The 14,723-nt window shown below is 46.9% G+C and overlaps 1 protein-coding gene across 8 annotated transcripts in view; it reads right to left on the bottom strand.

The window, feature by feature from the left end:
• The window catches only part of CELF3 (CUGBP Elav-like family member 3), a 190,295-nt gene that overhangs the window by 23,719 nt on the left and 151,853 nt on the right, over positions 1-14,723 (bottom strand). For 4 of the 8 annotated variants that reach the window (XR_014972253.1, XM_085638805.1, XM_085638807.1 and 1 more), the window contains 5 exons: positions 10,049-10,192; positions 7,934-8,075; positions 3,814-3,962; positions 1,230-1,305; positions 275-379 (listed from right to left, as the gene is read on the bottom strand). Coding sequence is in view for 7 of the 8 variants with exons in the window: in XM_085638805.1 (XP_085494931.1) it covers positions 275-379; positions 1,230-1,305; positions 3,814-3,962; positions 7,934-8,075; positions 10,049-10,192 (616 nt within the window). In the remaining variant the exon portion in view is untranslated. Of the gene's footprint in view, positions 1-274; positions 380-1,229; positions 1,306-3,812; positions 3,963-7,933; positions 8,076-10,048; positions 10,193-14,723 lie in introns of all 8 variants that reach the window. The other 4 variants (XM_085638808.1, XM_085638810.1, XM_085638809.1 and 1 more) reach the window with 3 other exon arrangements.

The raw sequence follows: 14,723 nt of genomic DNA, 5'->3' as shown, positions 1-14,723 counted from the left end.
CACACACAGATGCAACAGAAAACACAATGACTTGACTCCAGGATACACACAGTACACCCCCTCCCTTTTTCCCTCTCGCTCCTTCAAGGTTCTCCGGGGACATGAGGCTTCAGTGAATGTAAACACACAATATATAATAAGACACAGACCTTCTATGGAACATGAACCTCAAGAGAACACACAGGCTCTCTTGGGAACACTCCGCTCTACAGGAAACAAAGACTCTGGGGAGCACACAAGCCATTTGTTGTCCAAAGCGCGCCACTGCTCATACCTTCTCTTTGCTGCTGTTGTTGTGGTGGCGGCTGTTGCTGGGGTACCAAGGTGGGCTGCTGCGGGAACCCTGCACTCACCAGGCCGTAGGCTGCTGGGTATGCTGCTGCCGGAGACCCCCAGGACAGGAAAGAAAGAAACATATCGGTAAGACATAACCAAAGAAAGCCCCCTTGGTCCCATAAAGTCTGCAGATGACCCATAAGAAGGAGGCCTTTAGAACACACCCCCTTCAAAGTGGGTTAAGAATGCCATGCTCATGTCAGGTTTTTAATTCCTTGTTGGTTTTATTTTTAACACAATCGCTAGTATCTACAGTGTATAGCCGGGCCAGGTGTGCCGCGGTCTTGGAATGCTGTCGGGCAAGGCAGTATGTGAGACACAGGACCGTGCATTATTTGCACCTGAAAGGGTCAGCGGTAAGATATTTGCCATTGTTAGTGACTGCTTGCAAGATTATGTATGGGTTGGGTTGTTGAAAAGCATCACATTGCCATTTCTAAGGCTTTTGGTGTGGTGTTGTTTGCATGGCATTTTTTGTGTGTGTTTTCTGCCGGTGAGTGGTTGGATTTTACAATCTGGTTTCCTACACAACAAGGTGTGATGTTGCTACGTGTGTGGCTTCTGGTGGTTTTGTGAGGCTGTGAAAGCCTCTGTCTTGTGTACTGCTGGGGAGCCACATAGATGTATCTTGTGAAGGCTCATTTTCAAATACAGCACGGATGGAGGCTAAGCGAATGTGTCATCCTGTGAGACGGCACAGCTTTAAAGACCACGTCCAAAGCAACAGCGCCGTCTAAAGGGTTGTTCCACTTGCAATGTCTGGTGGTAACATTTAGTGTGATGTCACTTCAGTCATTACACTTCCCAGCATGACATCACTATAAGGACTGTGTTTCCCATGGTGTTGGTATTGTACGTCTCTGCCGCAAGGCTCACCTGGCACCATACCATACCTGTGTAATGCTGCATGCCGGCGTACGCCTGCTGGAGTGGGTCCAATTGGGCGGCGGGACTCTGAGCTAAAAACACAACAATAGGAAAACAAATGGCACAAGTGAAATCTCTGGAGTGGGCACCGGCGGGACCTACAGGCGATAAAGGAAGGGCTGGTTCTGGTGGCTTTGACTGATAGAGCCCATATAATTGGGGGAGTGTGGGCGGTATACACAAGGAACCACAATTGACAAGGGACTCTAGATATCTTACCCAAATAACAAAAAAATATAGTTTAACTTTCAAACATTTATAAGGCATAGATGCATTTCTGAGAGATTTAGTTGTGATTGTTATCCGTTTCAAGGAGTCACATATCCTTTGTACTAGTGATCTTGAATGTAATAATCTTTCTTTTCCAAATACTGACAAATGTCTTAGGACCTGATCTAGAGTTTGGCCGTTGGGTACTCCATCACAAAAGTGACTGATATCTAGGCCTGGATGGTGAACTCTGTTCCGTTCGCGGAGTTTGCAGAGATTTTCGCACTTCACGGAGCACACAGGGTTCAGAAAAGGTCCGCTCTGCAAAGCGGAGCGGAGTTTTTTCCTTGCTGGCCAACTTTAAGTTGGTGAGCACGAGCGAGAAAACCCATTGCTAGACCACCTCCCAGTGAGATTTCTCAGCACAGGCGGTCACGGATGGTCGGGACGCTCGCGTTGAGAAACCTTCCATTCGCATTGAAGAAGCTGCCGTTCAAGTAGAACATCTACTCAATCAGCAGAGAGATGCAGCGCCCTCTTGTGGTATGAATGGTGCCATTTGAGCAGATTTTTCAGCATGGGACAAACATCCAGTGCTAAAAAATCAGCGCGAAAGGCACGATCAAACAATATCCGCCGCGTGCGCATATCGCAGCAGAGTTTTGGTCACTCCGCGAACTCCGCCGAGGCCTACTGATATCCCGTCCACCTTATTATAGGTGCATTTGAATATAACACCCTTTGCCTCTACCGATTTCCACTTTTTCCTATCTCTCATCTCTTGATTTTCAATCCCGCCTTTGTTCACGTCTCATGATTTCTCATCTTCCCTCTCTCACAGTTCCATTTTCCAGTTCTGCCTCCTTCTAAATCGTCATGTTTCTCTCTGCCTCCATTCACATTTCCCAATTCTCAGTCCTACTTAAATCTCATCTCCTGATTTCGAGTTTAGGATATGTTGTGTCCTTCTAAGTTCTTTCCTGCCTACCTCAGGTCATTGCCTTCCAATTTCAAGACCATTTTTTTTCTCATCGTACAGTTCTGCCTACTCTATCAAGAAATTATCATTCTGTTACTCGCTGGTCTGGCATCCATCACATCCTGAAATAAACATTCCTGCTTCCCCAATATCTGTCCATGCTGCCATAATCACTTGGTTGGATTTCCAGTTCATTTTCCACCAGGTTCTTCCTGCGTCCCTCATCTTGTCTATAGAAAAGGGAAGTAGCCCCTGGATTCTGGTATTGACGTGATCACGTCTTCAAATTTCTAGTCCCACCCTAACTGTGTCCCACATTTCTTGCTCTGCCTCCCTCAACTTACTTTCTAGTTTCCCTATCCTTTGTCTTTAAGTCCTCACATCTATTTCTTATTGCCCTGCTTCTACTGTGTACCCCGAAAAGAAGACACGCCTAGCTCGTGCAACTAACTTTTAAGCTCTGCCACTTCTACCAATTTACACTCCTGCCTATGATATCCCCGATTCCAGGCCCCCATCTCACCTGTCATTTTTGGAGGTCTTATTTGTGCTCTACATTCCGCTGTCCAGTTTTCCTAGAATTTCCCGTTTACTGATCCCCTTACTTCACATTCCCAATTTGTATTTGCACCTCGCTGACATTCTCCATTTTTTTGTTCCACGCCTTTCATCCCTGGGACAATGAAAATAGTCACCCTTTAGCCTTGCCACCAGATAGGTCTTGGCTCTTGCTGAAGTGTCACCTTAACAGGATACTCCAGAGAGAAGCCTGAGGGGTGCCAGACCTACACAACTCGTAACATCTCTGTTAGACTTATCATGAAGTGTTCGACTTAGAAACAGCTGTGGCAGCAAAATTCAATTCAGTAATTTCCTGATTACTTGGGAATAGAATCGTCATAAATTACATCACGTTGGGATACAAATCAACACCAACCACATGGAGGTGACTCTCCAGCCCTGATGGAGATGTTCAAACCTGAGCCATTGACCAGGAGTGGGGCAAATTTGGAACCATGAACTAAAGCACAGGAGGAGATGTGGCATAGCAGCTCGGCCTGCCGCCACTGGAACCTGGAGACCCCGGTTCGGATCCCGCCCTCGGCGCTAGGCTAAACATTGTTTGATTCTGGGCAAATCATGGAACCCCCCTGTGCCTAAATGTGTGTAAAATGTATTTGTGTAACCTCCACTTGATGTACACAAACTTGCAGATCGTCTTTAGACCGCTCACATAATATACAATGCTTTGTTGCTTCACAGCTAGATTTGTGCTATACAAATACCAATACATACATACATAGCCCAAAGCAGCTATGACCCTCAGACAGCAGGAGAAGATGATGGTTTTTTCCGGTACCTGGGTAGGGGTGAACTCCATTGGTGTAGATGGCTTCTGAGGCCGGCTGTCCACCGGTTTGCGTAGGCACGGCGCTGTACCCGTTTACCCCCAATGCACCGGGGATCGCTGATACCGGAGTGGCAGATAAGGAGGGAGGTGTGCTGGTCCCTAAATCAGCAGAGCAAAGAAAATTGCCACATAAACAAGATGGTTCTACAAGCTAGTGTTCTACCACAACAGTGAGTATTTAATGGCGCTCTGCAACAATACTGAGTGAAGGATATTGACTACCACGATATTGTCAATGAAAGTATATATAAGTAGAGATTTACTACTACCTTCATGCACTCCTTGATGAATCATGCACAAAGCCTCCCACTATCCTCTGTTGACTGAAGCCTTGCTTTGTAGAAGTAGACTGATGCCTCATGAGTTGGTGCTTGAAAGAGGAATGGGAACTGTGCTGTTGGTCTCTAAAAGGGGTGTGTTCAAAGGAATCCTTTCCAAGAGCTGTGGCATAGGTGATGTAATGAAGGGCCTGCCCTAATACAGGTCAACTACAATTCTGTGCTTCATGCTGCGCGCTATTGACCTGTCTTTGGGCCCCCCACACCCTCCCAATCTAAATACAGAACTTTTTTTCTTTGGCATTGTCAATATTTCAACTACTTTGTATTCCTCCTTCATATGCTTTCACATAGAATGCTCCTTACACCTAGCACATATGTGACCACTGCTCTGTGTGCTCTGCAGAGAAGCCAGGGACTGGAATAGCATGCAGTCCGAAACCCTTAACGCCCCACTGATTTTGCACTGTGAGAAACTTGCACAATCTTCAGCCTCGACTCCAGAGCTTCGAATCGTGCCATATAATAAACACCAGTCCACACTCGGAACACACCCAGACACCTAGAGGTGACTCAGGTCACACAATGCTTTGGACAAGAGACATACGTTGCACGAAAAAAAACTACAGAATATCAACATCTGGAAAAAGCAAATATTCTTAGGAAATACAAGATAATAGCAGCACATTACAAAATGTTAAATTAATGTTGTGTCTGAGGCCTGGCAGGCCACGCTCCACTTAAAGCCCTGCTGCTGTCTCCATGTAGAGTGATAAGTGGTTCCAGGCTGCTCTCACTTTGTGATGAAAGATGCCCGACATTGTTCTGCTATCTTTGTTGAATGAAGCTTTGTTCTGTTCTCTCTCCCTTGAACACCTGATGCTTGGCAGCTCACCTGCGGCTGAATGGAGCCTTTTATTGTGGTTTCCCTCCCTCGACGGAATGATGGTCGATGTTTTGCAGCCCTCCCTCCTTTTTAAAGGTAGCTGATGTATTACTGTTCTCTTGTTGTTGAGTATTGCTTAATGTCTTGGTTTCTCTCTCTTCACGGAGTGTCACTTATTGGCTTGCCCCTCTCTCTGCTGGATGACAGATAGCCCTGTTCTGCTCTTTTTTTGTTGATTTAGGCTTTGTTCTCTCTCTCTTGCTCTCGCAAATAAAACCGGATGCCTTGTCGCTCACTTTGTTAACTCATGTTAATGCCTTCTTTTCTATCCTCACCTTGTAAGATATAGGTCACAAAACTGAATGACAAAATATTGTCGTTCAGCAACATCGAGTGGAGGATATTGACTGCTATTATATCATGAAGTGTGGATTTAGTATACTTAACTCTTGGTCTGCAGTCCATGAACATATACATATCATCAGGGTACATGGCTCAAGAGAGAGAGAGAAAGAGAGAGAGAGAGAAGAGAGAGAGAGAGAGAGAGAGAGAGAGAGAGAGAGAGAGAGAGAGAGAGAGAGAGAGAGAGAGGAGAGAGAGAAGGAGAGAGAAGGAGAGAGAGGGAGAGAGAGGGAGAGAGAGATGGAGAGAGAGAGGGAGAGACAGAGAAGGAGAGAGAGAGGGAGAGAGAGGGAGAGGGAGAGAGAGGGAGAGGGAGAGAGAGAGGGAGAGAGAGGGAGAGAGAAGGAGAGAGAAGGAGAGAGAGAGGGAGAGAGGGAGAGAGGGAGAGAGAGACAACGAGAGATGGCATCAGAAAGCAGTAATTCTGGAGGGTTGCCTTTACTCAAGGCTCTAAGCACCTATTTGAGGGGTTCTCCATTCCCAGGGCTGTCAGGCGTTGCTTAAACGCCTTCTCCAGTCTCAAGGCACCACAGGCACTCCCTTAAGTCTTTCTTCAGTCTCAATTACTTAAGAGGTCCTTCATGTCATTTGGAGGTTTCAAGACTCTGGAAGGATGATTTAGACTATTGCTAGATGACTTTCCACCTACCAATATAGATGATTTTTTTAGCCCACCAAAGTGACGCTAACAAGTCTCACGTATATAAAGTATTACAACAGGATGGTGGCGCCCTATCGATTAAATGGTTGCATCAGCCATAGAAGAGACCACTCTGGAGAGAAACCATGCGGTGGAAATCCACCAACGCGCATCACTGCTGTTGGATTTATGCCACCAAATGTGTCCGCTGAAACTGTACCTCAAGCATGGGTGCATTGTCAGTGTTCATATGTCTGCCCAGGATTCTCAAGAAGCGGGTTTCGCAGCACGATAGGAACCCCACACCTCCATTCTATTGAAAGTCTCCTGCCAACTTCACACTATTTCAGGAAGCTTACTCCGCCAAAAATGATGGTGGATCGGCCACTCTAGATTGAGACGACAATCCATCTTTTCATCAGTCTCAGGGCAAGCTTCTTTGTTGTGGTCCTTCCCAGCCTCATCCATCCAGATGTATTGGTGCACTCTAATCATCTGGGGTCCTTGATGTTTCTATCCTGTCCAAAGGCTCAAAAGTTAGTTCATTGCATTGTCCTTTGCAGAGTCTCTCGCTCACATCTTTCTCAGTCTGTCAAATGACAGGGGTTGTAGAGACAGTGCCACAACCAGCCCAGCCATAACCAGCCCGCCAAATCTCTAGTTGGCTCACGGGTGGAGGGCTTTTTTCTCACTACGGTGCCTGGCCCGCCATAGTGAGAGCTACTTAGTAAAAAAAAAAAAAAAAAAAAAAAAGAAGTGCCAGTCAAACTCGCCATACCACCTGGTCTCCAATTTTTTTTCATTCTCTGCAGAAAGACCCCTAAAGAGGGTGCCTTGCCTGGTGAGATAAAAATGCAAGGACCAGGATGTGCTGAGGGTTTTCTCCATGTGTGGGACATTACTGTGATATTCCTGTCTGGGAGAGCCATGGTCTACTGGACAAAAAAGCCAGTGACCCTGGTGTTAGAAGGCCCACCCAAAATGGTGAGGAGGGCTTTCAGCACCACGTTTACTAGTGGGTGCCAGGCTGCAAGGGTATTCCTAGTGGCAGAGCCAGTGCCTTCTCCATTGTTGGCAAAACTAGTATCTCCAACGTCTAAATGAGGCAGGACAGTGGACAGGACAGCTGCCAATCTTTGTTGATGACCAATTACCAGGGCCACTTGAATCATGCGATTGTGCGGCGAATTTCGCATATTCATAAATTTGCTGCGATTACCACATAATCCATTATCTACCGCATAATCTGCAGGTTTTAACAAAAAAAAAATCTTCCTAGCGCAAACGATTCATAAGTTATGAAAAACGCAGCAACACCGGTTGCCGGGCAGTGGAAGGCCATTTGCAAAGGTCGACTGATCACCTTTCTGTTACTTATTGCTATATTTGGGTATTAAACTGGTACTAAAGAGGTGTTACCAAGTTTAAAAATTACAAAACATTGAACTATTACTATCACAAAATGTGCTGCATTATGCCACATAATTTGACTTTTCTGGCCACATAATTTACTCAACCCTGCCACAAAACTTGGTCTTCCACTGCTCATAATTCCAGTGACCATGCCAATTACCACCCACCTTTAAACGAGCTCCTAAGCCTCTCCACTGAGGAATATGTTATTAAATTGTCTTTGCTCTGCAATGAATTTGGCCGTGGTCCTCTGTGGATGCTCTCTTCATGCTTTACTCATGTTTTAGTCTCCTAGGATCCTGCTCACAGGTTTACATAGTCTATCTGGTGGTTCTTGTGCAGGTCATCTCCCCTTTTAATGCTCCCAAGCTATCCCTGACCCGTCCCATTGCTCTCGTTGTTCACCTCCTCGTCCTAGACACCCTCTACCAGCCCGGAGGCCATCGCTTACCTGATGAGGAGGTTATGGGTGTGGCGATGAGCCCGTTGGGGTTGATGGTGGCCATCTGCTGCATCTGAATGGAAGCCATGGTGGTCATTGGGCTGAGGTAGGCATTGTGAGCTGCAACGAGAGCGGCCTGCTGCTGCATGATCTGTTGGAGAGAAGAGGAAAAACACCTATTAACTGAAGCAGACAAAAGAGAAAGGGCAGAAACAAACGTCAGAGGGAAGACACTAACTAGGACTAAGGAAGGTTGGTGGACGGGGCAAACAGAAGGAGGTAAAGAAAGATATTACACTGAAACCTGGAGGAATTGAAATCAGAAATAGCGGGAACTCCCCATAAATGGCCCTAGCAGAGGAGAAATTAGCAAAGGCTGGCCCTGGGAGCATTTTCAATCTGCAATGTGGTGCATTTAACCTCATTTCCACAAGGAAGAATCAGAAAAACATGAACATCACATCCCACACAAAACACGTTACTGCTTTTTGCAAAGCATTTAAGGAGTGAAAAAGACAGGCAATTAACTGAATGAAAATAGATGCGATTGTGTGTGGATTTAAGTAACATAAACCGAGCTATAAAGCGGCTGTGATACGAGACTGAAGGAACCATGTGTGTTTGTGGATGGAGGCTAAGCAAAGATGGGTCTGGACTGAGGGTTTAGGGAGACTTTCAGGGTGCGGAAAAGAGAGTTTGGCGGTTGACTGGATGGCCTACATTTGCCTGTTCTATCCACTGCAGAACTTTTTCTGCTGGATCTTTCTCCTGTACTTGATCTCTCGTGAATCCCAGGTCATTTTCACCGCCTAGGACCAGAAAACAAAGGGGAAACACAGAAACAGGGGCAGTCCCTGGACCTTGCTGTGCGGCACTGCACAAAGAAGCTGGGCAGGGCGCAAGACGAGAGCACCACTGTGTAATTTACAAAAATAAGAAATTAACTGAAGTAAACACACCAGATTAGGAATATTATATCTACATAATGAGAGAGTGTTTGGATTTTTCTGACTTAACAAGTGATCTTGGGTTGCAGTGTATTCACCTCCCCTCTCCCAACCACCACCACACATTGGTAGCATCTTTTGCCAGGGTTTTAGCATGAACTAAAGTAAAATAAAAATCGAAACAGCAAGCGGCATCCAATCAGGGGACTTGTGGGCAGCTGGTAAGGAAAGGACAGTAGCAGATGGAAAGGATTGAAGATGTTCACAGTGCTGGGAAGCAGAAACTACGGATTGGACTAGGCAGGCATAGCAATTAAAAGCTGGGAAGGATTGGGAATGACACATTCTGCTCGGTAGGGGAGACACTGGAATGGGCAACATTCCTTTGGACAGGGGGATGAGACTGGAAACGAGGTACATTCCGCTGGGCAGGGGTACAGATTGGAAAAGTGGTGCATTCTGCAGGGAATGGGAAAGTATTGGACAAGAGGTGCATTCCCTGGGTCATGAGAAATGCCGAGAGGTTATGGGCATGAAATGAATACAATATTTCTTAGCGAAACCAGCTCAGAGTTGAAAAGATATACATTCTTAGATCAACCAGGGACCGATTGGGTCTGTGTGCTCATTTGGGTGAGAGCGCCGTGGTCTAAGGTCAGGCAGAGCATGCAATTTGTTGGGCAGTGGGCAAAGGCTGGGCAAGATGTGCAGCATATGGGCATTGGTCATTATATGGATTAAAATGGACCACACACAAGAGTAGGACATAAGATGTATTTTACAGAGCAGCACGAAACTAAATGGACCAGTCACCAATTTTGAAGGGCAGTGGGGTACAGTCTGAATAAGGCACACATTTAACTTGGCAGCGAGCAATGTTTGCAGCAGATGACCCTGTGGACAAGAAGTGCTTTAAAAACCCTGCAGGAATAGACTGGATGAGGTGTGTCATGTCCCAAAGGGTGCTCGGTCTCGCCATGGGTGCCCCCAAAACTAATAGGAGGACAGATTGGGGATGCAGTGTCCATGCACCGTATTAACCTCTCTTACATCACCTTCACGGAATTTATGAACTGATAATGTCTTGTAAGCTGATAGAAGATGGATTCTTATCACACCCCGGTGTCAGAACAGCCAGAGCAGACAAGGCAGCCAGTGACATAAAAAAGCATCTTACCGCTTGCGTGTAGGCGCTGTAGGCCCCAAACTGTAGGGCAATTGGACTGAACATCCCCAGCTGGTTGGCTACTTGCTGCATCCGGCGTAGCCCACGTTCCTTCTCTGTGTCAGCAAACTTCACAACAAGGCTGGATGAGGCTCCCTGGGGCAGGAAAAAAAACCAGAAGTGTTTAAGACAAGACAGAAGGGAAACAATGATGAAGATCTGAATTTGGACTTGAACAGCAGTCCTTTACCAATGTCTTTCAACTTGCTCTTAATTACTGCCTTGAGCAAAGCTTCAAATATTCCAAGATGTTACTGTTGAGAGCAGGAATCGTGGAAGGGGGAAGCTTACAATCTCTGCACATCATACAGAGTGCAGGCTTCTCATCTTACTCTGTGAGTTGCAGCAATCTGCCCACCCTCCTGCACTCTTTCTCTTTTGTACAAATGAACACTTTTTTCTAATTCTAGCAATGCTACAGGAACTTCAGTAGTACATTCCCTTCCACTGTGAAATCAGCATGTTTTAAGGAAAGTCCCTTAACTTTGAATTCATGAGAGTTGGTTGATCCCCCTTCGCTCCGTCACCTTGTGTTTTACTTAGCGGATCATCAATAATTTCTAAGACTTTCGATTTAGTGACATGTAAAGTGGGATTGTCAAGAAGCAAGAAGATAATCGAACACATTTGACTTGTATCTGCCAAAGATAGGTCATTTATGCATCAACGCCAATGCACACAACAGCAAACTACTCTTCACCGTGGTCAAAGAGTTTACCAAACCCAGCAAAAGATGACAAACGTCCCCCCTCCCAAGACTTCTGCAACAACCTCGCCTGCTTCTTTCGCCGCAAGATCAAGGCGATCTATGACATGCTCACTAACCAAAGCCCACCAACCCCAGGCAAAGCCACCACACCCAACAGACCCAGACCCCAGCAGACCCTACTCAAGTTCATGAAAAGCATCCACTCTGGAGCCCCCTCGGATCCCTGCCACCACAACATATTCAACAGAGCCCGCGCCTCCATCGCACCTGAACTCTGCCACACAATCAACTACATTGAATCCGCGACCTTCCCTGAAGGCTAGAAACATGCCGAGATCAACTCCTACTGAAGAAACCATCTGCTGACCCGACCAAACTCAAGAAGTACAGACCCATCTCCCTGCTACCTTCCCAGCCAAAGTCATCGAGAAGGCCATTAACACCCAATTCTCTGAGTTTATTGAATCAAACAACATCCTGGACCTCTACCAATAGGGATTCGAAAGCAACCAAAGCACAAGACTGCTCTCCTCACCACCACATATGACATCCGCATCCTCCTAGACAGAGGGGAAACCGCAGCCCTCATTCTCATGGATCTTTAGGCCACTTTCCCCACCTTCTTCCACGAAACCCTCTGCACCAGATTTCATGACATTGGCCTCTGCAACTAAGCCCGCAACTGGATCCGCTCCTTCGTCACCGGCTGAACACAGAATCAAACTTCCACCTTTACTCTCAGAACCCACAGAAATTAGCTGCGTAGTGCCACAGGGCTCCTCCCTGAGCCGCACCCTTTTCAACATCAACATGGCCCCCTTTGCAACCATCGTCAGAAACCACAGACTCAAACATCATCTCCTACTCCCACGACACCCAGCTGATCCTCTCCGACGAACCCACAGCTGCCAAGAACAACTTACACAGTGGAATGAAGGCACAAGCCACCTGGATGAAGGAGAGATGCCTCAAGCTCAACTCCGACAAGACCGAAGTCCTCATTCTTGGCCCCAACCCCACCACATGGGACGACTCCTGGTGGCCCGCAGTGCTCAGAACCACGAAAAACTTCCAAAAGAAACTGCAAAATATCCAGAACACTTCCGCCAGACTCATCCTGAACATCCCTTGCCGCAGCCACATCACCAACCACCTGAGAGACCTCCACTGGCTCCCAGTCAACAAAAAGATCACCTACAAGTTCCTCATGCAAGCTTACAAAGCCCTCTACAACACCAGACCCGCATACTTCAACCACCACCTCTCCTTCCACACCCCCACCAGACATCTCTGCTCCACTACCTCGCTGCAAGGACCTGGAACTCCCTTCCTCTGTACTTCAGGCAATCACCATCTCTGCCTAGATTCAGGAAGGAGCTTAAGACCTGGCTCTTCAAGAAAACAGCAGACCCCCCTTCCGCCCCCCCCCCTCCAGCGCTTTGAGACCCTTACAGGTGAGTAGCCGCGCTCTACAAAACCTGATTGATTTATTTACTGGTCTCTAAAATCCCATTCTCTGCATAGTCTGCATGTTAATGCTCCACTGTGGTGTTATTATTTTTTCATAAAAACTCGTTTAGAAAAAGCAACAAGACTATCTCTTGCTCGCAAGAAAAATCTCTACCCCTTACCCCAACCATCCACCTCCAAGTAAAATTGTGTAAAGAACTGACCGCTATCCACACTTCTGTGCAAAAGTGAGTTGCTATTGCCAGATCCAGTCAGAACTCTGTGCACAAGTGAACCAAGCTTATTTAAATTCGTATTTTGTATATGTAAGAGCCTATTACAGGCACTTCGCCCAGCGGTGGGAGGAACCAGGGTTCGATGAAACAGTGGCTGTGACCCAGATGTTGTGATAAGGAACTGGTGAGGAGGCACTAGTGAGCAGAGCCTGGTGAAGAGGGTCATAGTCAGGTGCATCACTCCACGCAGCTACTAATTGCACATGGAAGGTCCCTTTTCTATCCCAGGACACCACCTACAGTTTGGGCTTTTTAGTTTAGCATTTATCATTTTTAAGGATACCGGTGATGTGAAGGAACAACATTCAAAATACTCAATGTTACTGATAACAAACCATACCAGGAATAAAGTGTAGAAACAGGAAAAACAAACTATCGGGAAGCGGTCACCACCACAGGAAAATACATATTTAGAGGCCATAAGAAATAACTGTGCAGTTAGAAGCTATGTCCGCTAGAGGGCAGCAATGTCCCATCCAACCCATGACACAGGCCACAGAAACTGGAATTTGCTTTGATGGATTATTAGTGTCCCTATAACAGTACATGACGATTATGATGATGGTAATAATAATAACAATAAAAATGAGCCTGTTTTATGTTTGCTTCCCTGTCTTCCCGTCGATCGAGCCCCCCCCGCCTGTCTCTTGTTCCATGCCTAGTTATCTGCCTAGCTAAAACGGTTTCTTTTTCTGCGCCTAGACACCCTCTATCCCTCTAGCCTATATCTGGCTAAATGTACGATTCACCGCTTCTCTGTCTCGCTGGATCTGGTCGACCGACTTAATTTATACATGGGAGCGTTTGCCTTTTTATCCGTCCATATATCTGTCTAAATATGTCCGGCTATATGGGCCAGTGGGTTTGTCTGACTGCCTGCCGGGTCCACCGACACCTCCTCTTCATGGCAACACTCAGGCGAAGGGCCGGGCCGGTTCAGCGAGAGGAAAAGGGGCAAAAAACAAGACGCAAAAGTCACAGTCGTTGCCCCCGAGAATGTGGCAGAAGGAACCATCACAGTCAGACAGGCCAGGCAGTCAAACGGGACCTACGCCTTCGACCGAGCCGACGTCAGTGCGGCTAACAAACGTAAACTCACGCAGGTCGACGTTAACGGTGTCGCTCTACGTCAGCATTTCCTGCCCGACAATACCCCTCGCTCGTGGAAGCGTTTTGTGCGGGGTGACATCATATTTAAGCTAACCGACTGACGTCCGTCGTATCAACGTTTAGAAATTACAAAAGTAACGGTAAAATGTAAAAAGAACGGAACATACCATTGAGAGGTGATTACAACAACTTTCTTCGAGAGCAGCTCTTGATTTCACCTCTTTGAAAAATGCAAGGCATTGCCATTTCTCTGAAGAAGCACATAACCTTTATGCACACGCAGTTAGAGCTAATTTTTTTACCCTTCTCGATCATGTTTCGCAATAGCTTAAAGAATATTCAAGTGACAATATAACAAGCTTTGGCAGTGCAAATAGGTCAGTCTTTAAAGGAATGTTCTATGGCATGTGTACTCGCAAACTTTCTCTGGGGGGGGGGGGGGGAATTTATAGTGTGGTTTGTGGCCACACCTGTAGGGGCGGGGTCAGTGGGGGGGGGGCTAGAGAAAATAAACTGACCATGAGGTCGATCACAGGCCCCTGCAGGGGACCCATTAGTCCACTGAGCCACCAGACCCAGCATACACACACGTCTGTCTGTGTGTCTATGTCTTTGTGTATGCGTCTGTGTGCGCGTCTCTCTGTGTGTGCGTCTCTGTCTGCCTGTGTGTGGGCCCACCCCCCCCTCGCCCAGTCTATTCTGCATGCATTAATGGGCCGGTCCAACGAGGGACTGGGCATGACACCTCCACCCTGTTGGTAAAAGGGGAAGTAATAGAGGCCATTTGCCTCAGGTAAGGCTGCTCGGGCCCCTACTGGGCCACTGGCAGCATTTGAACAGCACAGGTACAGCCCAGATCGGCCATCATGCTGGCCAAAAAAGCGGCCGACAGCTGCAACTCAGACACCGGCCCATTGCCCGAGTGTCTGCCTTACCAATCTGACCCTGCCCTCCTCCCATCTGTGATGCTGCCAGAAAAAGACAACGTAAATTATCTAGTTATCCAAGACATTTTAATAGCATTAAAATGTCACATGTTTGCCCCTGAAAGTTCACACTCTGG

The sequence above is a fragment of the Triturus cristatus genome, chromosome 12, assembly GCF_964204655.1.
Source record: "Triturus cristatus chromosome 12, aTriCri1.1, whole genome shotgun sequence".
Classification (NCBI taxonomy): domain Eukaryota; kingdom Metazoa; phylum Chordata; class Amphibia; order Caudata; family Salamandridae; genus Triturus; species Triturus cristatus.
This window is presented reverse-complemented; position numbering and strand designations above follow the sequence as displayed.